The sequence below is a fragment of the Populus euphratica genome, unplaced genomic scaffold, assembly GCF_000495115.2.
Source record: "Populus euphratica unplaced genomic scaffold, PopEup_1.0 scaffold3.1, whole genome shotgun sequence".
Taxonomy (NCBI): Eukaryota; Viridiplantae; Streptophyta; class Magnoliopsida; order Malpighiales; family Salicaceae; genus Populus; species Populus euphratica.
Genome location: NW_011499847.1, coordinates 3,382,188 through 3,405,510, shown reverse-complemented (window position 1 = coordinate 3,405,510; position 23,323 = coordinate 3,382,188). Strand labels below are relative to the sequence as shown.

Sequence of the window (23,323 nt, the reverse complement as noted above, 5' to 3'; positions counted from 1 at the left end):
TTGTTGTTGATTTAGGTGATTTAAGATAGTAATAGGTTTAGTAAACTTTTACCATTTGTGATTAAGATTTTTAATTAAATATCGAAAAATCATCTTAATTTAAAATCTTATTTAGACGGTTAAATGAGATAATTTAAATCTAATATAGAATTTCTAACATGTCAACGGAGAAGTAGCTCATAAATGTGAAAATGAATAAAAAATGGTAGATGACCAAATCGCTCATCATTTCTAGGAAATTCCCGTTGTGTTTTTTCCCCCTTTAAACTGGAGTTGGTCGTGACCGAGGACTGCTGCTTTCCGACGTGGCAACTGCAAAACCAAGTTGGAGAAGGCACCAGCTCCGGCACCTTTCTTTCTCCACGTATCATTCAAATGCGAATAAAAATCGACTCCGAATTCCCCTGGGCTCCCGCAACCTCGATTTTCAATTTCTTTTCATGATCGCGATAAAAAATTGAGGAATTCTAGGGTTTAGAAAACAAACAAAATGAAGGCTATGGAGACAATACAGGATCTGATTGAAGAAGCTAAAGTTCGAATGGTTTGGTGGTGTCTCTGTATTTTTTGCGTCACTTACTTCTTATCTCGTAAGTTCGCGCTTTCTTAAGCTATTTTGATCCTGTTAACTCCTAATGAAGTTCGTTTTGAAGGTTTAATTTTTAGGTATTTTTGATCTATTAATAAGTGAATTTGTGTTCCGGTGTCGTGTCAATTGAGCCAGGGTTAGCATTTTATGGAATTTGCTGTTGACACGGCATTGGTTGCTTTTCAGTGATTATTTTACCTTTCTTTCAAGGTGAAATGCTTTTGTTTTATTTGGTACTCAGTTTTAATTTAAGCCAGGCTTTTTACAAATTTTTCTGTGACTTTTTGAAACTAATTATTTTATCTTACTATATTTTTCCTACCTGATTATGTTTTGGTTGCCTGTGGAAATTAAGGACTTGGTAGAAAATTAAATTTTCGAGTCCTCTCTGTTTTCATTTCTTTTTGTTAAAAAATGATGAAATTAAATCAGCTGAGGTTAACTATAAAAAGCAGGTTGAGTGGCATGGAGTTGATTCATAGGTTAGATTTATTACTTAAATAAATGTTTTTGGTTATTTGCGTGCGTGTGATGCATTTTCCGGTGTCCTTTGCCTAACAGAATAATGATGATAAACAATCAATTTAATGTGTTTTTCGGTGATGATCATTGCCATTCATTACAGATACAAGTTCATCAATGTGGATGAATCTTCCCATATCAATTCTCTTTGTTTCCTTGTTACGAATTTTGTGTAATGAGGTGGAGTTCAGCTGGAAAGTGCGCCGGTCAGCCCGTCGACCTTCTTATTTGTCACATTTGGAGAAGAAACAACTGTCTCTGAATGATTCACGACTTTCTTCTGTGCCGCCGCCACCAAAGTGGAAGAGGAAAATTGATTCTCCAGTTGTCGAGGCTGCAATTAGTGATTTCATTGATAAGATATTGAAGGATTTCGTGGTAGATTTGTGGTATTCAGAAATTACACCAGATAGGGAGGCACCTGAACTGATGCGGTCAGTAATCATGGATGCGCTTGGTGAGATATCTGGAAGGGCTAAAGACATAAACCTCATTGACTTGTTAACAAGGTGAGTTTTTCTTTGTCCTGTAATAGCCTTTTTAAAATGAAAATGGTCACACAATTCATCGAGAAACTTTTAAAATGGTCACACAATTCATTGAGAAACTTTTCTTAGTTAAAAAGCCATTGAGAAGCTTTAAGTGTGAAAACATCAGAATTCAAGACTGTCTATTGTTGCAGGGATATAGTTGATTTAATAGGGGATCACTTAGACCTCTTTAGAAGAAATCAAGCAGCTATAGGAGCTGATGTGATGGCAACTCTTTCTACTGAAGAGAGAGATGAAAGGTTGAAACACCATCTAATTGCTTCTAAGGAGCTTCACCCTGCACTGATATCTCCCGAGAGTGAGTACAAGGTGTGAGTGGAGCGTTCCAATTTTTTTTTCTCTCCTTCCATATATACTGTCTTTATTTTATTCAACAATACTTTTCTTTTGCTTCCATTTTCTCTTCCAAAAAGGTTCTTCAACAGTTGATTGGTGGAGTTTTAGCTATAGTACTGAGACCTCGTGAAGCTCAGTGTCCACTGGTTTGGACTATTGCTCGAGAGATCGTAACTTGCTTGGTAATGCAGCCGCTTATAAACCTTGCAAGCCCTGCGTAAGTATACAAGATTACCCAGTCTTGGTTTTAGGCCTCTTTTTTTTTTTCTTTGTAAATGTAGATTTCAAAAAAAAGAAAAAGAAAAAAAGATTATTTTAGGTGCAACATGAGAACTTGAGGAAATATTGGATTTAAAGGTAATTGGATGATGCTTTGCTTAAGGCCTCATTCTAAGAATGTGTCCATTTGTCTCCTGATGTTTCGTGCTCATAGGAAAGAAGTAACATGAAATATAATCTTGAAAAAGACAAATTTATCGAAGAAGAAGAGGAAGGAGGGGGTTGGGGGAGGTTGAGGACAAGTGGCTCTACTAGTTCTTGGGAAAGCTCATTGCTGTCTAATTGTTAGGAACCTTTTGAAACAAAATTGACAACATTCTGTGAAGCAGCTTACAGCAAGTTTTCCTGAAAAGAAGAGAAGAAAAAATCATATTTTTTCAGAGCAGCTGGTTGTGAATGCTTAATGCTGTAATCTGTCAACCAAGAACTTGCTATATTTTACTGTGAACCACTTGTATGGAATACAAACAGTTAAGCAATACGCGCTCATTGATTATATATGTTTGAATTATTGATGAATTCTGCTAAAATGGGTATTTCTGGATTGTGCACTTGATATAAGATCCCTTTAAGGTGAAGTAGGCTGTTCTGACAGCTTTTCTTTTAGGTCTTTTTATGTACAAGATTAACTTGGCACTGATATTGTCTATTCCATGTAATTATCAGCTCTACGCACTTAATTTTGTTTTTTAGCTTGGATAACTCAGCGCACTGTGCTAAAATGCACATTTCTAAGCTGTGTACTTGATATAGTATACCTGTAAGGTAAAATAGAATATTCTCACAACATTTCTTTTACTGTTATGGACAATATTTTCTTGGTATTGCATCGGCTATGCATTCTTATTCTCAATGTAGGAAAAACTGTATTCTTGAATTCTTCCCAACAAGCTGTCTTATCACCTGTTGCTGCTGGTTGGATTGTCTGATTGGAGAAGTGCCAATCAGTGCTATCCTTCTCCAAATGTTTTATCTTTCATGAGTTGACCATTTTTCAAAGTATTTGGTGCTATGACCATCCTGATAGGTGTATTGTCTACAAATGTTTTACAATCATGTTTTTGTTTGCATGTAATACCCTGCAAGATTAGATAAATTTTTGGAATTCTTTTCTGTTAATATGCACCTTACCATATTGAATCTTATAGTTATGCTTTATGTGACCAGGTATATCAATGAGGTGCTTGAATTGATCTTACTTGCCATTAAAGAGGATAGTCCAAAAGATGCTGGCGGTGATCACCCTGCAGGGAGTGTGCATAATGTTGACTCTACCTCAAGAAAAGATCCTTCCTTAAATAGTCAAAGATCTGAGATTTTTGACAACAAAATGGATTATCGAGGGACTCATAAAACTTTGGCTAAAATTGATGATCACAGAGAAACATGCCTGGATTATAACTCATACCAACAAGAGCCTATGCAGCCACATTCAGTGGAGTGGGCACGAATATTAGAGGTGGCGAACCATAGAAGAACGGAAGTTCTTACACCTGAAAATTTGGAAAATATGTGGGCAAAAGGAAGAAATTATAAAAAGAAAGAGAACAAGAATGCCAAAGCAGGGGTTCCGAAATCAATGGCAAAGAGTTCTGTTACAAGCACCGCAGCTACTACAAATTTGGGAAAAAGTATGCCAATAAATAGCAACACAATGTCTACAAAGATGGAGGAGAAAGCAGTATTGCATCTAACACATGGATTAAGTCTAGATACTTTAACAAGTCATGAGAATAGAGATGGGAGACAGTTTATGCAGAATGGTAGCCAGGAAATGTCTTTTGAAGGGTCGCGTGTTGGTGGTGAATGGGAGAATGCTGACAATCTCGCTTCAAAAGAAAACAGAGGTGGGATTAAGAGATCCAATAGCACCTCTGCTCTAGAAGTATTGCCTGATAAAAAGAAGGCATTTACAGGAGATGGTGGGGGGTCCATTATCTCAGAGTTTTACAGCCCGGAATCTCACAGGAGTGCAGATCATGCTGTTAAGAAGGTTTCAGACATAGTACTTCGCAGCGAGGGACCTTATAGTCCCAAGTTGAAGTGTCGGGTGTGCATCCTTTTCTGAAATCACTGCAAGACATACAGATTTAGAACATAAATTGTCACTAGATTCTTTGTGCAATAAGGGATTTAAATTAGAGCAGCTTCTTAAGCCGTGCTCTTTTCCTGTCATCATACTTGAATCTAATTAAAATATCTTAAAGCTTGTATATTCATGTCTTTACAGGTTATCGGAGCATATTTTGAGAAACTTGGGTCAAACTCTTTTGCAGTTTACTCAATAGCAGTCACAGATTCAGAGAACAGAACTTGGTTTGTGAAAAGAAGGTCTGCTCTCATCTAAAGATGATTTAAAGCTAAATATTTTTATGTTTTCTTGATCCACTCCACTCCATAGCTGATATCACTGCATTGATGTAATCCATGTGAAAAATCCAGAGTTTCTATATAACTAGAAGCTCTTTTGCTATTGTATCAATTTCCACCTCCTCCTTTGCAGGTACAGGAATTTCGAGAGACTGCATAAACATCTAAAAGAGATCCCTAATTACACATTACACTTGCCTCCGAAAAGGATATTCTCGTCAAGCACTGAAGATGCTTTTGTTCATCAACGCTGTATTCAGCTTGATAAATATCTTCAAGTAGTGTCTAATCTGTACTCTGTATTTCTTCTTAATAATGTTTATTTCGTTTGTCCTCTTCTTTAATCTTATTGTATTTCCCAGGATCTCTTGTCCATAGCCAATGTGGCGGAGCAGCATGAAGTGTGGGATTTCTTAAGTGTTTCCTCAAAAGTATGGATTCTGTGGAAATTGTATTCCATTGCTGTTGATTTTTGTTTAGCATGTTGTTGCTCCTTTTCGTATCTATGCTTTCACTTGTCAAGGTGAATGACTCTGAATTTCATTTGTTTCTTTTTCTTTTTTCTTTTTCCTTCTGAAGAATTACTCTTTTGGAAAATCTTCCTCGGTCATGAGAACCCTGGCAGGTATGTGGGTGTCGTCTTCTGTGTTGCTTCACCTTAGCTTCTTATTTGAAAATATGCCTTCACTTCTAATGCACCATCTTGTTCATATCTTTTCTATCTCTCTCCCACACACATGCATGATAGAGAATTTCTTGGGACCTTGGTTTTCCTATCTTGGAGAGAGGCTTTGCTTCCTTTGGCTTGTATACGTGAAATATGAGTGAATCAAAGACAATGCATTTCTTGCCTTAAATTGAATCTATCTTTCTGATTCTTTTTTGCACCATCCATCCACTTGAGGGTAGGGTATAGATCACGGGCTTTGGGCTCAATTTTGCAAACAAGTAGTTAGTTTGAAAGCCAGTCATTTATTGAAGACCTCTATAACCCTTTCAATCTGAGTACAATACAGTCATTTCTGTTAATGTTAGTTTACTGTTGCGGATCTTATTTGCAAACCTTGAGCATCGTTTCTTGTCTATCACCTCTGCTCAATTATTTTCCTCTTTTCAATTTGTACTTTAACTTAAACAGTAAACGTGGATGGTGCTGTGGATGATATTGTGCGCCAGTTCAAAGGGGTTTCAGATGGCTTTATGCGTAAAGTTGTTGGTTCGACTTCTCCATTTGATGAAACTGATTCTTCAATCTACAGCAGGAACGTGTCCTGGCATTCAGATGATGTGAATAAACATGTCTTGAGGCAGGATACCTTAGAACCTGCGAACAGCTTTTCTGATACTGAGGAAAGTTATATTCAAGAAAGTCAGGAACAGAAGGGAGTTGGATATATTGCGCAAGCCAATGGTTGGCATTCAGATAATGAATTGAATGCAAAGGGTTTTCCTCCTCGGGTGATCAAACAGGGTGATGAGTCACAGACCTTAGGTTTAGAGAAAAAACATGTTTTAGAGGAGAAAAGCAAACAGATTAACCATGGTGGGTTTTCTGTTGAAAACTCTGCAGTAGTGTCCAGTCATATGGACGATCCAGTTGGAATGCCACCTGAGGTATTTTGAGTTTGGTTTTCTTCAATTTCTTTCTCATTTTCTTCATGACTCATGACCTTTTGCTGCCAAAGATTTTTGGAGGTTAATGCAAATCATATTACCTGTTTGAGTTCATAGAGCAAAACAACAGGCTTTTCTTGTAGATTTTTCATTTTCAGTTGAGTGTTTTCCTACAAGTTAAATTAAGAAATTGCATTTAGTTGAGTCTTGTTCCTTCTTAATTAATTAACCTTACACGTGAATCTTATAAACATATAGATTACCACCTTCTGCTTCCCACCTTTGAATTATTTCTTGCACTTTTGTTAGATGATTGCTGTCTCCCTGATGTTTTATATCAAAGAGCAGCTGATTCTGAACTTTTACTAATCAACTTTTTATTTTCATTTTGGTGGAAGCATTTAAGCCAAGAAACGTCTAGAGGAAAACTGTTCGGGTAGATTAGCAAGAGATGCATTCAATTTTTTTTTATCTAAACAGATTGAATGATCGACTTCATGGTAAAAATTGCTGAGGTTGTTGACCATTGATTTAAAGCTGAATGTGCATTGTGAGGTCCTTTAGGAATTGTAATGGAGGTCCTCGAGGAGTTTGCATTGTTGATAAAATCATATATCTTGGGGAAAGCCTGAAGTGGCATATAGAGTGGCACATTGGTTGTTGGATATCAAATATATTAAAAAAACTTGGTTCTAGGAGTTGAGGATCACAAGATTAAATGGCATTAAGACAGTAAACGGCAGATGTAGGATTAAACTTGGCAAAAACTTTGTGGCAGATAAGAAAGGTGAATGTTGGGCAAGGGCACTAACATATCGAAATAAAAAAATGTTGCTAGAGGTGGGAATTTTTTGAGTTAGGTACACAGTAAGTGAGTAAAATAACTGCAGTACTGAATCTGTATTTCACAATATGATGATGTCTGATATTACAGTCTTCTCACAATGTTCAGATGAGACATTGCTCTTCTAATGATGTTTAGTTTTCCACGTGATCTCTGAAGCTTGTTTTAATTTGCAACCTTGGGAAGCTTGATTTCTTCTTTTGTTTTTTTGTTTTTTGCAGTGGACACCATCTAATGTAAGTTTACCTCTGCTGAATCTAGTTGATAAGGTGTTTCAACTTAAAAGAAGAGGATGGCTGAGGTTGGTTCATTTTTCTTCTCATTAGTTCATTGAGGAAGGGGTGCATATGCTATTTACAGCAATCCTTGTTCTGTCTCCGACCTTATAGTTGTGTATGCTGCCCTAAATTGTATATGATAAGAATCAGATGAAATGTATAATAAGAACTATATCACAGGAAAAACAATTAGCTATGGAAGATTTTACATACTGATGGTTGGACTTAAATTTGGGAAAGAACCTCAAAATCTATTCCATTTGAAAATTCTGAGACAGATTCTTTAGCTTTAGCTGAATTTGTGCAATTTAGTCTACACATTGAACTCAAGTCTGCTGAAGTTTGGTTATCCTCTAGTATTTGAGCTAAGAAATGTAAGTGCATATTTGGTGAATTCCAGATTACATTTGATGAAATCGAAATGCAATGATAATTTTTCTGTGAAAAGTTATTCTACTCAACTTTTCCGAGTATAATATAATCCTGCTCCCTTTCATGGTATGAATAACCTTCCACAGCCTGTTATCGTGGTATCATCAGCCAGTTTTTCACATGTGCTTATCTTTATTAATACAGAAGACAGGTCTTCTGGATATCAAAGCAAATACTGCAGTTGATAATGGAAGATGCTATTGATGAGTGGCTTTTGAGGCAAATTTACTGGCTTCGGAGAGAGGACACTATTGCTCTTGGGATTCAGTGGGTGCAAGGTGTAAGTACTGAAACAATTTTTTATTTCTTCATTAAACTTACTGTACTAATCCTGGATCAACAGCATACTTGATTTATGCAATACAATTTACCTTATGCCAGTTAATTTTTGCCATCTTATGTATGACTGGGGCTTGTCAACTCTAACAAGCAAATTTTCCCAGAGGGCTTGACGCCTAAAACCCTGCATGTAACACCAAAATAATGGGAGATGTATTTTTCATTGGCGTTTTAACCTTTTCAATATTACTCTGGGCCTATTTGATCTTGAGTATGGGCTACCAGCTTAGGTTAATGAGGTTTATCATAGGAGTACTGATGTGCTTTTGCTGCTATGCATGTTGCATCCCAGAGACCTAATTGAAAATTAATTTGTAACATAGATCAAAGGTGCCTAAACTGTTTGCCAACACATGTGAATGGTGCTTGGTAAAAATCTACGTTGGTATGTCTTCTAGTTGCGGAGGCTGGATTGCACATGGGCTGCTTTTCTTGTGTTTGATAGTGAACATGTTAAAAAGCATCAAAGGGTAAAGCATTGACGTGGCTATCTATATTAAGTTGTGTTTCTGTTAAGTTTGATTTCACTGTTCTACTTTGTCACTGTTCTGCTTGGCTACCTATTAGTTAATGCATTGCTTCTATTGGGGATTGTGTGGTTAGCCCTTATCAAGGCATCCATCTGATGTTGAGATGAACCATTTGAAACAGTTATTCTGAACAAGTTGTGAACTGAACTACAGTATGGGTATGTTGCTTTCTTGCTTATCCTGATCAGACAGGGAGTTCATTGATTTCTTGTCCTTTTCTTATGATGAATTACTTGCAGATTCTCTGGCCGGATGGCATATTCTTTACAAGAACAGGAGGTGCACAAAGCAAAGTTGACGATGATCAACAAAATCTCATGCCTTTTCAGATTAGCCAACTGGGTGGCACTAAGGTCTCTAATAAAGGTTCATTTGAGGAACAACTTGAGGCTGCTCGTAGAGCAAGTGATATCAAGAAAATGCTCTTTGGTGAGTATGGTTTTCTTAAGATACTTCAATAATTACTTTTCTTGAGTTTGGAACTGTGGTCATTGTGGATTCATTTATCATCTCTTTGAGATATTTGCATTAGTTTGAATGATTTATTTTTCCTTCTAATAGCGTGAACAATTTTTTCTCCAATTCTGTGGTCGTGATCCTTTGATTTTTACAAGTTCCATTCCTGACAGCTACCATTGGGCTTCAGGAATCTGTTTAGAACAACATGAACCGTGTGGTTAGAGGGTAAGAAAAACAGGAAAGTGTTAGTTTATTTAATGGTTTGGAATCCTCCCTCTTGCTTTTCTTCCTCTTGCTCCTTTTGTTCCTCAAGAGGGGAAAAGTTATTTGATTTCATTCCTTACAACTGTCATCCAAACAGGCCGCATACATATTTTGCTTTATGTTTGCGTGCTTAGCAAAATCAAGTCATGGAAAGTTGTGTTGGTCTGATTTTGTCGATGGTAGTTTGTTTGCAACTTGCAAGTTGAGGTTCAAGGTTCTCTTCAATTTTGGATAAGCAGACCCTTTAACTTTGGGATTCTAGTTTTAAGTGCTTGATTACATACGTTTATCAAGAACATAGTTAGAAAATTTCCCCTTTTTGTCAGATGGAGCTCCATCAACCTTGGTCAGCTTGATTGGAACCAAGCAGTACAAACGCTGTGCAAGAGACATTTTTTACTTCACTCAGGTTTAGCCCTCAATCCTTTTTATGTTATGGGTTAGGGAGCTGTGAAATCGTTTTATTGTTTCATGTCATAAATTCCTTTTGGAGTCATGTTAGTTTAAACCGACTGATATAGTTCCTTTATTGTGAATTGCAGTCTACTATTTGTGTGAAGCAACTCACGTACGGAATACTTGAACTATTAGTTTTATCAGTTTTCCCTGAGCTCCGGGATCTTTTGCTGGGTCTCAACGGGAAGATGCGTGCTCCACCTGCATAGCAACTTCTTGGTTCCATCACTACTAAGCTGGTTGATTATCGTACCAACTGTTTTGGAATTCAAAATATAATAACCATTTCCAAGAATCAATAGATTACATGATTTCATCTTTTGAACAATTGATTTCATTCGCTCTCAAAGAACGATTAGGCTATATATTAGGAATGCCAAAACAGGGCTAGATGATGTGTTGAACCTTTTTTCCGGGACGCGGGTATTAGCTGTACAGCTCGAATATTCAAACAGTACATAAGCTGCAAAGTTAGAGCTCTGTATAGAGGATGGGTTTTTTTATTTTTGTATTGTGTTCTTCTTGTTCAAGCTGTACCCCTTGATATGGGGTTTTTGTATCGTCGCACATTTAAAAACAAAATCTGTGATATATAATTTTAACTCACATTGGTTCATCCCTAGGGTGTTTCCAAGCTTTTATTTATTTATTTTATTTCCTCTCACACGCACGTTTGCCCGCATCTTCTTGCCGAGTTTACAAAGAGTAACAGAACAGAAGGGTAGAAAAGGCTGTACGTACTGTACTATCTATCAATTATGTTGTTTTTTAAAATAATCAAACCTCTTTTTAACTTGTTTTAGTAATATTTTTCCTTAAACCCCCTCAGTGCCACTAACTAAAGTGAGGAGATCGAGGCGACAAACTCCATGGAATGTGACTTTGGATTTGTTTGGTGTCGACTGTTGTTGACACTGTATAATTAACGTTGTACGTCTTGAGCCTTTATTGTTTGTTAAAAAATAGTATTTTCTAGAAAAATAACTTTCATGGAAAATAAATTATTTGATTTATAAGAAAGTGAATTAATTTTCATGTTTAATGAAAAATGAGTGCAAATCATTTTACTGTTTTTAGACCTGTCAAAGAAAATAAGTTGAGAAATAATATATTTTGAGTTATAATTTTTTTTAAAATAACTGGATTTTTATTTTATCAAATACTTTTTTTGATATTTGAAGAATATTAAAAATAATTTTATTTTTTATAGTATTTTAATTTTATAATTTAATTTATATGATTTAAAATGTATAATTGATATATATTATAATATATTTGGTGTTCCAGTGTATTTTTTTAGCAATATTATCTGATTTAATACATCTCGTGCAATAATATATTAAATTAATATAATTTTTTATTTTTTATTGATATATCCTAATATATTATTTCTTACATAAATATTTAGTAATTATTATTTTTTAATACTATATATATATATATTTTAATACTATATATATATATATAAACAATAAAATATTATGCTATTTTAGTTTTTATTTCTTCATGGAATTTTTTTTTCTTTTTTAAATTGAAAAAAAATTCTCTCCATCTAAAACTTATATTTTTCTTTAATGAAAAATAAATTTTATTAATCAATTTTTTATAATATAGTTAAACATGAAAAAATTAAAAAAATATTTTTCAGGAAAAAACTTTTTAGAAAACAAATAGAATCTAAGTAGAAACTTTCAATATAAAACCTTAATTAAAATAAAAAACTATAATTTATCATTTTTTTAAACAAACTTTTACAAATCAAAATTCTAAAAACTAATACAAACACGTTCTAAGGCATAAACTCGCTTCTCGTTACGTGTCACTCTCTCATTCGATCCGTCGCCTTTTCTGTTCCCGCCACCCTAAAAAGAAAGTCCCTTCATTTCTAACATTATTGATTATGACAGTCTTGAATCTTAATTGATTGAGACTTGGGAGCGAGGGAGGGAAGTAAAAAGATGGTGTCAACCAGGAGAACGAGAACAAAGCAAAACAACACTAACACTATTGCCAGTGAGAATGTGAGCCACTGTGTTAACAGTAACAATGAAAGGATTGTACAGAAGGGAAATGAAGCGAGTTCAGGGGCAATGTCAGGGTATGAGCAGTTCAGGGACCAGAGGATCAAAGAGAACAAGGAAAGAATGCAGAAGTTGGGTCTCCTTGACCTTTCTCTTAAGCTCAAGGCACAACTAGGCCGACCTAAGAAAACCCCAGGAATTGTTTCTTCTGAAAAGAAACCCCATACCCCTTTGCCTGTCTCTGCTTCCCCAAGACGCTCCTCCAGGTAAATTTACCTTTTCTATGAATTTTCTGTTTGGTTATTGGGATAGTTAAGCAAAGGAAAGAGCAGTTTTTCTGTGCCTTGCTTTTATAATCTGTGTTTTTGAAGATGAATTGGATATAATTTGGGATTACCAACTTTCAAACTCACAGAATGCAAGGCCCCATTTTCCAATTTTTGGTTGTCTGCAATTTGGAGGTATTAAGGCATGAGTAGAAAAAGAATTCCGAATGTCCTGTACTCTTGTTTGTTTAAAATAAGGTTACCGCTACAAATTATAGGGGAAACTTTAAACTTTCTAGAAAAGAAAGCAAGAGAGAGGAACTCAACAAACGGTTCTAGCAAACTTAGGTCTCAAAAACTTGTGACTTAAGACAATTAAGTGAATAGAATTTTTTTTGTTGTTTTTCGTTTGCCAGGAAAGAAATAACTCAATTGCGCTGGAAAATGAAAACTTCTGGTGTCTAACCTTATGTTGTATCCTGAGTATTTGGGCCTCGATTGTTTCTTCCCTGTTTTAAGTCTAACCTTACGCTTGTGAATATGTTATTATCTTGTCTGGTGTTTTTTTCAAGGTTGAAAATCATGGATCCAATTAATTACATGGAGATACGGCCTACAAGAAAGGAGACCTCTATGGATGTAGAGATTCAATTACGAGAAGGTTCACAGCCAGAAATATACACAGAAGAAGATGAGAATCTTTTGGGTGACCATAAGACTACCTGGACTCTGAATGTGGATGGATGTGGCAAGGATGGGAGGCGCGTCTATGATCCAGAGATGGGAGAAACATGCCATCAATGCAGGTGATTGCTTCTTTCCTTTTTTTAAGTTGTACACACTGCAGAGTGTTAGTATAAACTTAATGCTTTCCTCATGTCGTTATCATTTTACTTCCATGCCTTTCATCCATTTGTCTTCACCGTTTGCTCGAGGCAAATGATGAAAAAAGATTATGCATGTGGCATGGAAAACCAATGGGCTTGTAGCTCACTGCTACGCTTTTAAAGCAAGAGAGGACAGAACTGGGGTTTGAATCCCAGCTTTCGCAACTCATCAATACTCCAAGAAAAGAATGGCATACGATAACTGCTCTAAAACTCACTGTACACAATTTAGTTACATTATTGTGAATATAAAATTTGTCAATTTTATCCACTTAACATGAAATAGAAATTCAATTTGTTAGCACTCAAGGATGGTGCCTTGCTCGAGAAGATGCTTGTATATCCCCTCCTCCCCCGCTTAGTTCACTGAAGCAATGCCATCATTTTGCTTAGAGATGATCTACTTTCTTGCAGGCAGAAAACTCTTGGTCTCCATACCCATTGCAGCAAATGCAACTTGGTCCAGGGACAGTTTTGTGGAGATTGCTTGTTCATGAGGTATTTATTGATATTTGAGAGTTTGCGCTGATCATATTAACACTTTCCTAAAAAATAAGACATTATATCCTCAACACCATATTTGAAAATCCCATTTTATTCTTCAAAGAAATAAAGAAAGTATGAGAAAAATACTGTTGTGTACGCAAATATTGGCGATGAAATGATTTGGCTTGGATTAAGGTTATCGAAGTTTCCTTTTATTTCCATCCACTTCTAAGTTCTGTAACATGTAATCCATATGATTATTAATGTGTTTCTATATCATGAGTATGAATTCCTGAATTGGGCTCATAGATGACCATTCAATTTTCTCTTTTTCATGTTTTACAGATATGGAGAGAATGTGATTGAAGTCAACCAAAATCCAAGTTGGATTTGCCCTGTTTGTCGAGGAATTTGTAACTGTAGTCTTTGCCGGCATGCAAAAGGATGGGCACCCACTGGGAATCTCTATCGAAAGGTTAATACCATTAATCTCGTGTCCATAGAAGTCATTCTTGTTGTTTAGCTACTGTTCCTCCACAACCCTGATCTGTGCAGGTTAATTCTTTATTTTTTTGACGGTGCATCTTACCTTTTCAGCTGTTCAATTTCTTAGTTTTATAATTGCAAAACGTAATGCCATCTCAGACAGGTGCACAATTTCATGTGCTTGGCATCCATATTTGGTTTATGGTGATGTCAATAACCTTCTTTATGGTGATGTCAATAACCTTCTGCAATGAATATTACCTCTGTGCTTGGCAACAGAAGAACTATTAGGCCAATGGAAGATGCAGTGGTTTACTTTGATTTGCTTTCAGGTTATAAGCCTTGGCTTTAAATCAGTTGCACACTATCTCATTCAAACACGTCGAGCTCAAACACACTCGGAAGACTCTGGTGCTGAAAGTTTGGTCTCTGAAGAGGGAGAACTGTCCTCAGCAGATGAAGGATCACGACCTGTCACCTGCAATGAATCTGTGAATGCAGATGAGCACCGCCTTTCAAACATAATTGAAGTCCCCATTCTTAATGAATGTCCCAATCCTCATCCTGATGGCTATGAAGAAGAGGAAAAGCAAGTGAACAGCTCTGATGGTAGCAGTGATGGATATGAGGATGCTGATGGTGATAACACTGTCAATAATGATAACAAGTTGAAGGAAAGGAACGAAACCCTTGCGGTGCAGGAAGTTGGCGATTCAAAGATATAGATTGTCTCAAGATATAAGTGGAATCAGCTTTTGTCCCAGTGTAGTTACTACTAGAAGACCTAGCAGAATGAAACTTCTTTTGAAGATGAAATTCCTATGGCTTTGTATACAAAGGAAGCAGTATGTATACATTTTTGTGAACTTTCTAGCTTTTGTTGACCGATTTGGCAAATCTGTAACCTTTTGTTGAACATTTGGAATGGTGATGCTATGCTGCGAATTAGCATCTCATTCTGTGCAAGTCCATCTTCTGCCAGTGATGGTCTACCAAGTGCTAATGGAAATGAATGATCATTCACTTTGAGATGCCCTGAAAGTCTTGACAACAAATCCGATGAACTAGCGTGTCATGTTATGTGGCAATTCCAGCAAGTGAAACCGAAATCGTTTAGTGCAGAAAATCAATTCATATCCTTACTGTAGTGTATTATCTTTCAGAAACTGTTCTGCATATGATTAATCGCATCTTACACTTTCAGAGGGGTTGTTCATTCGCTCACATAAAAGTGGGATTCAAGATGAAAAAAAAAAAAAGGGGAAAAGAAAAGAACAAAAAAGTGGGATTCAAGATGGTTACTATGGAGGATGACACGAGTAGGAGTATCTAAGGTAGTTTTTTTTATTTACCGTATCGAGATAGTGATAGAAAAGAGACGAACACATCTGGGATAAAAAGACTTGTTTTTTTCATCATTAATGTTTTGAAAAAATATAAATGTACTTCAAATTTTATTTTATGTATTGTCTATTTCTGTAACAAACACGTTTTTTTTTTTTAATTTTTTTTTCTATTTTAAGATATTAACCAAACACAAGATCTGTAAAAATCAACTTTCGATTTGTCAAATCCGTCGACACCAGCTAGTGAGATAAAATCAAGTCCCATTGAAAGCAAAACCAGTCAACTTCGTGTTGCTTTCTCATGCAATTGAGACCATATTGATTTGAACATAGCAAAAACAGCGTGTTGATGATTTTAAATATTACTTCGTGAGTTATTAAATATTAATTTTACATAATTACATTACAATTATCAAATAAAAAGTAAAAAAAAATCTAATAGAAAATGATGATAATGAAGAAAAAAGTTGGAGTTTGATAAATAAAAAAGTAAAAAGACTCAATAAAAAAAAAACCAAGATGGTTCCCTAATTAGTAATTTTCACCTCGAATATATATTTTAATGTTTTGTATAATAAGATTATTTGCAATTAATATAGTTGGAAATCAAATAAGAAATCACATCAATATGTTTCTAACTCAAGTGATATTGATTTCTTGGTATTATTAAAACACCGGGCATCTTATATGAGTGCTGGAAAACAAAATTGAGAATTAGATTATAAAGAAAAAATAAAAATAAAATTGATTATCAGGCAAACAATATCTTCGAGGTTAATTAATGCAAGGCAACTATTCTCCAGCAACATGCCCACAAGGAACAGAGCTGAACTCTCTCCAACACTTGCAACAGCCAAGAAGGTGATGTACCTATGATGGTCCCCTACTCACCCTTGATTGACACGTGCACAGAAACCTTGTCTTGAAATAGAGGAGTTTCCTATGTGGTTGATTCCACACTGAGTCAACTTCAAATCCAAACTGAGTCACTTTACCTCTTTCTCACCCATATGAAAACGACTCTTCTTCTCCATCCTTGAAAATAAATTTCTGCACTGGACCCAACTTGCTAAGCTTTCATACCCTTTTTTTTTATGCAGTAGTTGATATATAAAAAATAAAAATGCAAAGATTCCTCGAGGTGGCCAATCCCGTGTTTTTATTAGTTGTTTAGGGCCTCCACCAGGACAAAGGAGGTGGGGGTGGTGGTGGTGGATAGGTCTCGGTGGTTGAGTCATTAGTGTAAACTGTCTTTTCCTTCCCTGTTTTCTAAATTAATTATGTTTTTTAAGGAATAAAAATTAATATATTACGTGGGTGATTGTTTAGGAAAATAATTTTTTTTGGTCTGTAACTTATAAATAACTAGTTAATTAAGTATATTTCTCATCACAGCACAATTTTAGTCTTAATACGCAAAAATAATTAAAAATTATCATTAAAAAACTCATGCAGGTATACTTAAATGGCGAGGTTCGTTGTCTATTTAATACGAAACAACTAACATTATTACACGAAACTCCAATTATGAATAACCTGTTGATATTTTTTTTTAAATCATTTATTTTTATTGAATTGACTAAAAAAACAGGTTAGTTTTTGCCATGGATATGATCAGTGGGTTTAAGCAGCCTGTCATTCATAACAGCTGGGTTTTTTTTTTTTTTTTGAAGATCTTCAAGTATCAACAGATTTCTAAATAAGATCAGACGGTGGAGATTTAAGCAAGTACAGGAAAGTACAAAGTAGAGAATCTCTACACTTTAATGATTGGCCCATATGGTCCAAAAAAGGAAAAATACAACTAGGAAAACATTAACCTATAATTAACATGTGGGTCAGCCCTCCGAGTCACACCTCTTCCATACAGTGAGTCACTGAGAAAACACATAACTCGTTCACCTTTTAGGTCAAGTTGTGTTATTTTTCTGAGGTTTTAATCTTAATTTTGAAAAACACTATTTGAATAGCAATCAGTTAGTGTTGTGTGGAGAAGCAGCAGATCTGAAATCAAAGAAACTCATCTTTCTAGTGTACTATGATCTAAATTGACTCACTCCTCACTTCATCTGTCCTACAGTACTTAAAATCCCCAGAAGAGAAATGCCTAGACCTTTTTTTCAGAAGCTAATTCTCTCTAGCACCATCAGAGAAAAGAGACTGGTACAAAAAAAATCTTTCCTTATCCCTCCATTTGTTTTTTTTTTCTTTTAATTTACTTGCATTTTTGCGTCTTTTGATTGTTTTGCATGCGGGGTTTTGATAAAGTTCGAAACTTTATGAACTAAATTGATGACAATCCAAAACTTGCTGTAGTGGACGAGATTAGATGGAGTGATTTTAAGTTAAAGGGTTTGTCATAGCTGTTTAGATTCTTGCTTATCCAATGCTTCTTTTGTAGTGTTTTTTTTTCCTGGTTTTCATAAAGTTTGAATCTTTGTGAGATTAATTGTGAAATGATAAGAACCCAAACCTTCTTTTAGTGGATGAGATTGAATAGAATGATACCTGAGAGAAAGGGGTTTGTCAAAGTTTTTTAGATTTTATTTCTTTTTTGTTTTGTTTTCGTGTTTTTTTCTTCTTGGTTTTGACAAGAATTCTAACTTTTCTTTTCTTAGGAGTGGACTAAGTGAAGGAAGGCCAACTGGAATTTGGGTTTCTACCCTCATGCTTTCATAGTTTTTTTTTTTTTTTTTTTTAGTTTAGCTCAGTTAATAACGCTGCTCCCTTTTCTTCCTTTCCTTTTTTCTCTCTCCTTTTTTAGGCAGCCTTGTGGTGTTGAGAACTGAAAACATGATAACGTCAAAATTTTCAATTTTCCTCTTTCTCTGTTTAATGTACAGAAAGAATTTTTACGTGGAAAATATCAATTGAATTTTTTATAGGAACTAAGAATTGAGATTTCAGTGGAAAATCAGAATTGGAATTATGCCTGAGAAAAGAAATGCTTGCTTAGATATTGTTGAAAGAAATCCTTTCTTGTTCAGCTTATGGAATTTTGTTTAGGTTAGTTTGTGGTTTGTTGACAATTTTTTACAACAAAAGCTTAAGATATTATGATACAGCTATTAAAGATAGCCAAAAAAAAGAAGCTTTAGATTACCGCTACAGATATGTTACGATAATGCAATGCAATGGATGAAGAAGAAAACAAGTAACAGTTTCTCCTTGCATTACATAACATTCCGCTGCACCACAACATAAAAGTTTTAGTTTATCTTCTCAGGATTTCTTGGAAATTAAAGAAAGCATGATAATATTCGACTTCAAAATCTGTTTTAATGTACTGGATTGTCACTATTCTTGCATTGCTTTGTATGATTGGAAAAAAAATGAAGCATGGAATTTTTTTTAATGAATCTGCCTTGCCATTTAATTGTTCTAGAGATTTGAAAAGCTTTCTTTAGCTTGCCAATAATGTCCTCTAGAAAAAGACTAAAACTTCTATACTTCATGTCCTTTATTTTCTTGATATTTAGACATTGAGCTTGTAAGTTCTGTTGTATGTTGTGCTTTAGATTTAAACAATGCTATATCTTTCCATACCTGATAGTTAGGATCATTTGGATATACCGTATATGGAAACAGGTGGCGGTGTTGAGAATAACAATCATGTTCAATTAAAACAAAAACAACTAGTTCACAAGAATCAACTGTAGTCTGCAGTTGATATTTTGCTTTGTGGTTTTGCATGGCTCATGAAAGTACTTATCATGTAACATCATATTTGGGTATTTGGAGATATATGTTCTCTTGATAATCTTCTTCACTGTTTGCTCACAGAGCAAACTTCACGTTTGTGTGTTCTAAGATATTGAGCCTGCTTGTCTTGGAGATTATTTTTTTTGTATTTTGTATTAGAGATGCTGTGTACTATAAGGAAATGGGATGTTCCAACTTTATGCGTTTACTTCTTGTGCAAATCTTTTATTGAGTTGAGCTTATCCACATCATTGTCATCTGCAACACTAAATTTTGAGGACAAAATATTTGAGTCTCCTTTTAGAGACAGAGCCTAACTTGGTTTGGTTTTCTGCAGAGGATCCCAGATAATTTTGTCAAGAAATTTGGACATGACATATCGAGTTTTGTGAGACTCATTGTTCCCGGTGGTCATGTGTCTCGCATAGGATTAATAAAAGCTGATGAAAAATTATGGTTTCATGATGGTTGGCAGCAATTTGTGGAACGCTTCGCTATACACATTGGATACTTTTTGATCTTTCAATATGAAGGGAATGCAATTTTTAATGTTCATATATTCAATTTGCCCACTTCTGAGATAAATTACCACTCCAACTCTCTTAGTGGGAAAAGATATCTTGCATTTGAAGAATTGGACAATGATGAGAATGCTGAAAACTCGGGCATCCCCCCTCCACAACTGATAGTTAACAAAAGTTACAATCCTCCTCCTCTGCAGAATTTGTTCAGTGGATCAAAACTTAATAATTGCATAAACTGGAGTGGTGAAGATACTATGCGGTTGACAAAGGGTTCTAGCATTTCACAAGTTGCTAATGAATCAGCACGGAATGTAGGTGCTCATTACAATGAGCTCTATAATTCCCAAGATGAAGTGAAACTCTACAGTCCAGATGGAGAAACACCAAAACCTAAAAAACGTGGAAGGAAAAGGCTGAAAGCCGATCCTAGTGAGTTTGTTTAACTCAGGTTTTGTTTTCTTCTTACTATGCCATTAGGATAGAATGTTCTCATTTTGTTAGTGACTCAATGAAACTGCAGATGAGCAGCAGCTGTCGTCTCCACATGATGATGATAGTGAAATGCGCTTTAGATTTTATGAAAGTGCTTCTGCAAGAAAGAGAACTGTCACTGCTGAAGAACGAGAAAGAGCAATGAATGCAGCTAAAGCATATGCACCTGATAATCCTTACTGTAGGGTTGTCCTGCGACCATCGTACTTATACAGGGGTTGCATTATGGTGAGTTATTAACAATGATCTGCTATGCTAATTTTGCAATTCACAGTGTACTTCGCTTTGCATAAAGAAGCAATGCCTTTTCTTTGTGCAGTATTTGCCATCTGGCTTTGCCGAGAAAAATCTAAATGGAGTTTCAGGGTTCATTATACTTCAGTTACCTGATGGGAAACAATGGCCTGTTCGATGCCTTTACAGGGGAGGCCGAGCTAAATTTAGTCAGGGATGGTATGAATTCACATTGGAGAATAACTTAGGGGAAGGTGATGTGTGTATCTTTGAGCTGCTGAAATCAAGGGATGTGGTGCTGAAAGTTACATTATTCCGTGTTCTTGAAGATGGTGGACTTATGAATCATCCTTAACAATAAGATGTCATCTTAGATAGACATATGATGGTTGGTCATTTCTGGATTGGTAAACTTTATTAAGCAACTCTTCTTTTGGGTGATGTGTAGCTGTCGTTTGTGGTATGTTTGATGTCAAAGCAAATTTGTAGAACTTTAACTGTTTAGGTGCTTGAACAGAAAATTTTGTGGCTTTATTAGGCCTGTAAATATATTGTCCAATGCAGTTGGCATCAATGGACCAGAACATCAGATCTTAGGCCTAATTTCTTGTCAGGTTTGCAGTATCATTCACTGCCTTGTATTCATCTACTGCTTGCTTGTTTGCTGGGAGTTTGCGTTTTCATTGCGTGTCAGGAGAGAGTTTGGCATCATAATATGGTCTGAAAGTTAACTCGAAGTGTTTAGCTCATCTCCCCATGGTGTAAACTATGGCAGAAAATTTTCCATAGATATGCTAATTAGGTATCAAATTCGTCTGGTGAACCATGGTGGTTTTTGTGAACTATCTGCCCAACATCAATATGCTTCTTGTTTTGTGTGAAATACCTGTGAAGCATCTTTGCACGAGAGCCAAATTTGCAAGCGTATGATGCCTGCGATCGGCATGATCATTTGGACCTTGCTTTTGACACACCTTGAGGGTGTGTTTGAGAGTGTATATGTTTTTGAGTGTTTTTTAAAAATGTTTTTGTTTAAAAAAAATATTAAATTGATATTTTTTAGTATTTTTCTGATAATTTTGATATATTACTATCAAAAATTAAAAAAATTATTTTAATATATTTTTAAATAAAATACTATTTTGAAAAACATTACATATCACAATCTTAAACACATAGGGTTTAAGAAAAAATATAAATTATATATATTTTTTAAATAATGTTTTAAAAAAGAACTATAAATTATAATTATTTTTAAAGAATTTTGAGGCAAAATTGCAATAAATATTAATTAATCAAAAATGATTGGTGTGAAATACAACTATATTATACCACTTCACATGAACAAACAAAGCCTTACAAGTTGATTTTTGAACCTACTAGCCCTCTGTTACGATCGAAGAATTTGTCAGACATGTTGCTCTTCCGTTTCCCAGGTTAGCGATGTGTGAAAATTCCTCAGCCAATTCGCTTATAAATCTCTGTCCAGTTTCAAGGACACAGTAAAAAAGAAAAACTGTTGCATGCTCCCGTTTAAGCTGCAATGATACTTACTGTTAATTCTACGAAAAGATTCTCTCCGAATTCAATATTGGAAACATCTCCGCCATTAATTTTGTAGGATTCATTCATAGAATTCATTATTTTCAAAATAATTTTCTTCAGAGAGATAATGATTTCGTAAAGAATTGATGATCGAATTAGTATCGTTGAAGCTCCAAGTAATTACTGAGATACAGAATGAGGCCATCTTTAAAGAAAGGAAAATAGGTGAGGGGTCAATAAAGTGGTCAAAGGTGGTAAAATCTTAGTGAACTATTGGTTAAAACCTCAAGAATACAAGAGTGATTATATGCTGACATTCTTACCACTGCACGGTAAATTTGCAACCGTTTTGATTCATCAATATTAACGAGGGGCTACCGAAACGATCCAAATCAAGAAGTCTGATGTAATCATTAACCGTTGATCTTAATCATCCAGTGGTTCATGCACCCTGGTTGGCACTTGCCACCGAAAATCTTATTTCTTAGTACATTGCTTAGAGATGTACTAATTCTCCTGTAATTGTAAAACTTATAGTTAGGTCATGATCATCAGATAGCTACAAGCTAACTGAAAAAAATGTAACAAGCAGCAGTAGGGCCAGACGGTTCTAATTCTCCGGCAAGAAGATATTGCATGTCTTACAAGTTAATAGTTGCTTCCATTCTCCAAGACAAAGCAGGTACACTTTTTCTTGAAACTTTTGTAGTCTGTTCTTTCTAGCTCTTTGATTGTTTGGTTACAGAGAAAAGGAAAAGGAAAGTTGTTCTATTACTATTCTAGCTAATGTTTGGGGGAGGAGTGAAGATTCTCCTTAGCTCAGACAATATTACTGTACAAGAATCGGTCAAGTTTTTTAAAAAGTTAGAAATTTGTTTGGTTTTCGTGAAAATTGCAGGAGTTATGGTTCTTCAGTTAGAATCCAACTTTGCTAATGACTTTTTTTATCATTTTTTTTTTCCCTTTTTACAAACTTTGCTTGATGATTTTCTGCCCTTATGGGAGTTGAAACTTTTCGAATTTGTTGACTATTGGTTTGGGAAGGTTGAAGAAAGAGTTGGAAATGCTTACTGCTAATGTCTGTACTGTTTTCAGATTGTTTTGACATATAGTTTGAGTTGTTGATCATCTTTTGCTTGATGGGTCTTTCTTCTGCATGATTCTTCTGTATTTGGCCTTGAATGGTGTTATTTCTCATTTCTCTTTGGTTTTCCTTAGCCTTAATTTCTTGTTTGTTTTTCCATTTTAAAGTATTTTCTGTGGTTTGCTCTTGTTTAGTGCACCAGAAGATTCAATGCTTTGTTTGACTTGAAAGAAAGTGCCTCGACTGTCTTGAAAGATGGTGTCTTTGTTTCGAAATGTGACTTAATTGCTTATGCCAACAGAAGATAGCAAAAAAGTTTGGTTAACAAATATGGAGATGAACTTTCTTCTATTGCAACAGTCGCTGTCCCCTGTGGTCGTGTCTGTC

General features: G+C 35.2%; 3 protein-coding genes across 6 annotated transcripts; all 3 read left to right on the top strand.

Moving 5' to 3' along the window:
• Window positions 1-171: 171 nt before the first annotated feature.
• On the top strand, window positions 172-10,479 carry LOC105107475 (phox domain-containing protein). 4 transcript variants are annotated; one of them, XR_838897.1, is made up of 16 exons: window positions 172-590; window positions 1,215-1,620; window positions 1,794-1,971; window positions 2,076-2,215; window positions 3,445-4,327; window positions 4,508-4,608; window positions 4,781-4,925; window positions 5,010-5,078; window positions 5,227-5,272; window positions 5,786-6,261; window positions 7,327-7,406; window positions 7,960-8,095; window positions 8,806-8,842; window positions 8,924-9,113; window positions 9,734-9,816; window positions 9,950-10,156. XR_838897.1 is itself a non-coding variant. In XM_011001414.1 (15 exons), the coding sequence occupies exons 1-15, from the start codon at window positions 491-493 to the stop codon at window positions 10,070-10,072; spliced, it is 3,156 nt and encodes a 1,051-aa protein (XP_010999716.1). In that variant the 5' UTR covers window positions 173-490; the 3' UTR covers window positions 10,073-10,479. The 4 variants fall into 4 exon arrangements, 2 of the variants coding, with proteins under 2 accessions (XP_010999721.1, XP_010999716.1); XR_838896.1 differs by having other exon boundaries at window positions 8,758-8,842; XM_011001414.1 differs by lacking the exon at window positions 8,806-8,842 and having other exon boundaries at window positions 173-590; window positions 9,950-10,479.
• A 1,218-nt stretch (window positions 10,480-11,697) lies between these two features.
• Window positions 11,698-15,040, top strand: LOC105107468 (cell division cycle-associated protein 7-like). The gene is made up of 5 exons (XM_011001401.1): window positions 11,698-12,150; window positions 12,723-12,956; window positions 13,452-13,535; window positions 13,869-13,998; window positions 14,342-15,040. Exons 1-5 carry the CDS (start codon window positions 11,822-11,824, stop codon window positions 14,732-14,734), a joined length of 1,170 nt encoding a protein of 389 aa, XP_010999703.1. The 5' UTR covers window positions 11,698-11,821; the 3' UTR covers window positions 14,735-15,040.
• A 2,154-nt stretch (window positions 15,041-17,194) lies between these two features.
• Window positions 17,195-21,044, top strand: LOC105107464 (B3 domain-containing transcription factor VRN1-like). The gene is made up of 4 exons (XM_011001390.1): window positions 17,195-17,518; window positions 19,395-20,010; window positions 20,102-20,301; window positions 20,393-21,044. Exons 1-4 carry the CDS (start codon window positions 17,459-17,461, stop codon window positions 20,660-20,662), a joined length of 1,146 nt encoding a protein of 381 aa, XP_010999692.1. The 5' UTR covers window positions 17,195-17,458; the 3' UTR covers window positions 20,663-21,044.
• The last annotated feature ends 2,279 nt before the right edge of the window (window positions 21,045-23,323 follow it).

Excerpts from the sequence above, each read along its gene's own strand:
- LOC105107475 (XM_011001414.1), top strand. The coding sequence starts at position 491 with ATGAAGGCTATGGAGACAATACAGGATCTGATTGAAGAAGCTAAAGTT. Across the intron at positions 4,328-4,507 it reads GTCCCAAGTTGAAGTGTCGG|GTTATCGGAGCATATTTTGA; the intron begins GTGTGCATCCTT and ends ATGTCTTTACAG. Across the intron at positions 9,817-9,949 it reads ACATTTTTTACTTCACTCAG|TCTACTATTTGTGTGAAGCA; the intron begins GTTTAGCCCTCA and ends TGTGAATTGCAG.
- LOC105107468 (XM_011001401.1), top strand. The coding sequence starts at position 11,822 with ATGGTGTCAACCAGGAGAACGAGAACAAAGCAAAACAACACTAACACT. Across the intron at positions 13,536-13,868 it reads GGAGATTGCTTGTTCATGAG|ATATGGAGAGAATGTGATTG; the intron begins GTATTTATTGAT and ends CATGTTTTACAG. Across the intron at positions 13,999-14,341 it reads CTGGGAATCTCTATCGAAAG|GTTATAAGCCTTGGCTTTAA; the intron begins GTTAATACCATT and ends ATTTGCTTTCAG.
- LOC105107464 (XM_011001390.1), top strand. The coding sequence starts at position 17,459 with ATGCCTAGACCTTTTTTTCAGAAGCTAATTCTCTCTAGCACCATCAGA. Across the intron at positions 17,519-19,394 it reads CCATCAGAGAAAAGAGACTG|AGGATCCCAGATAATTTTGT; the intron begins GTACAAAAAAAA and ends GGTTTTCTGCAG. Across the intron at positions 20,302-20,392 it reads TATACAGGGGTTGCATTATG|TATTTGCCATCTGGCTTTGC; the intron begins GTGAGTTATTAA and ends TTCTTTGTGCAG.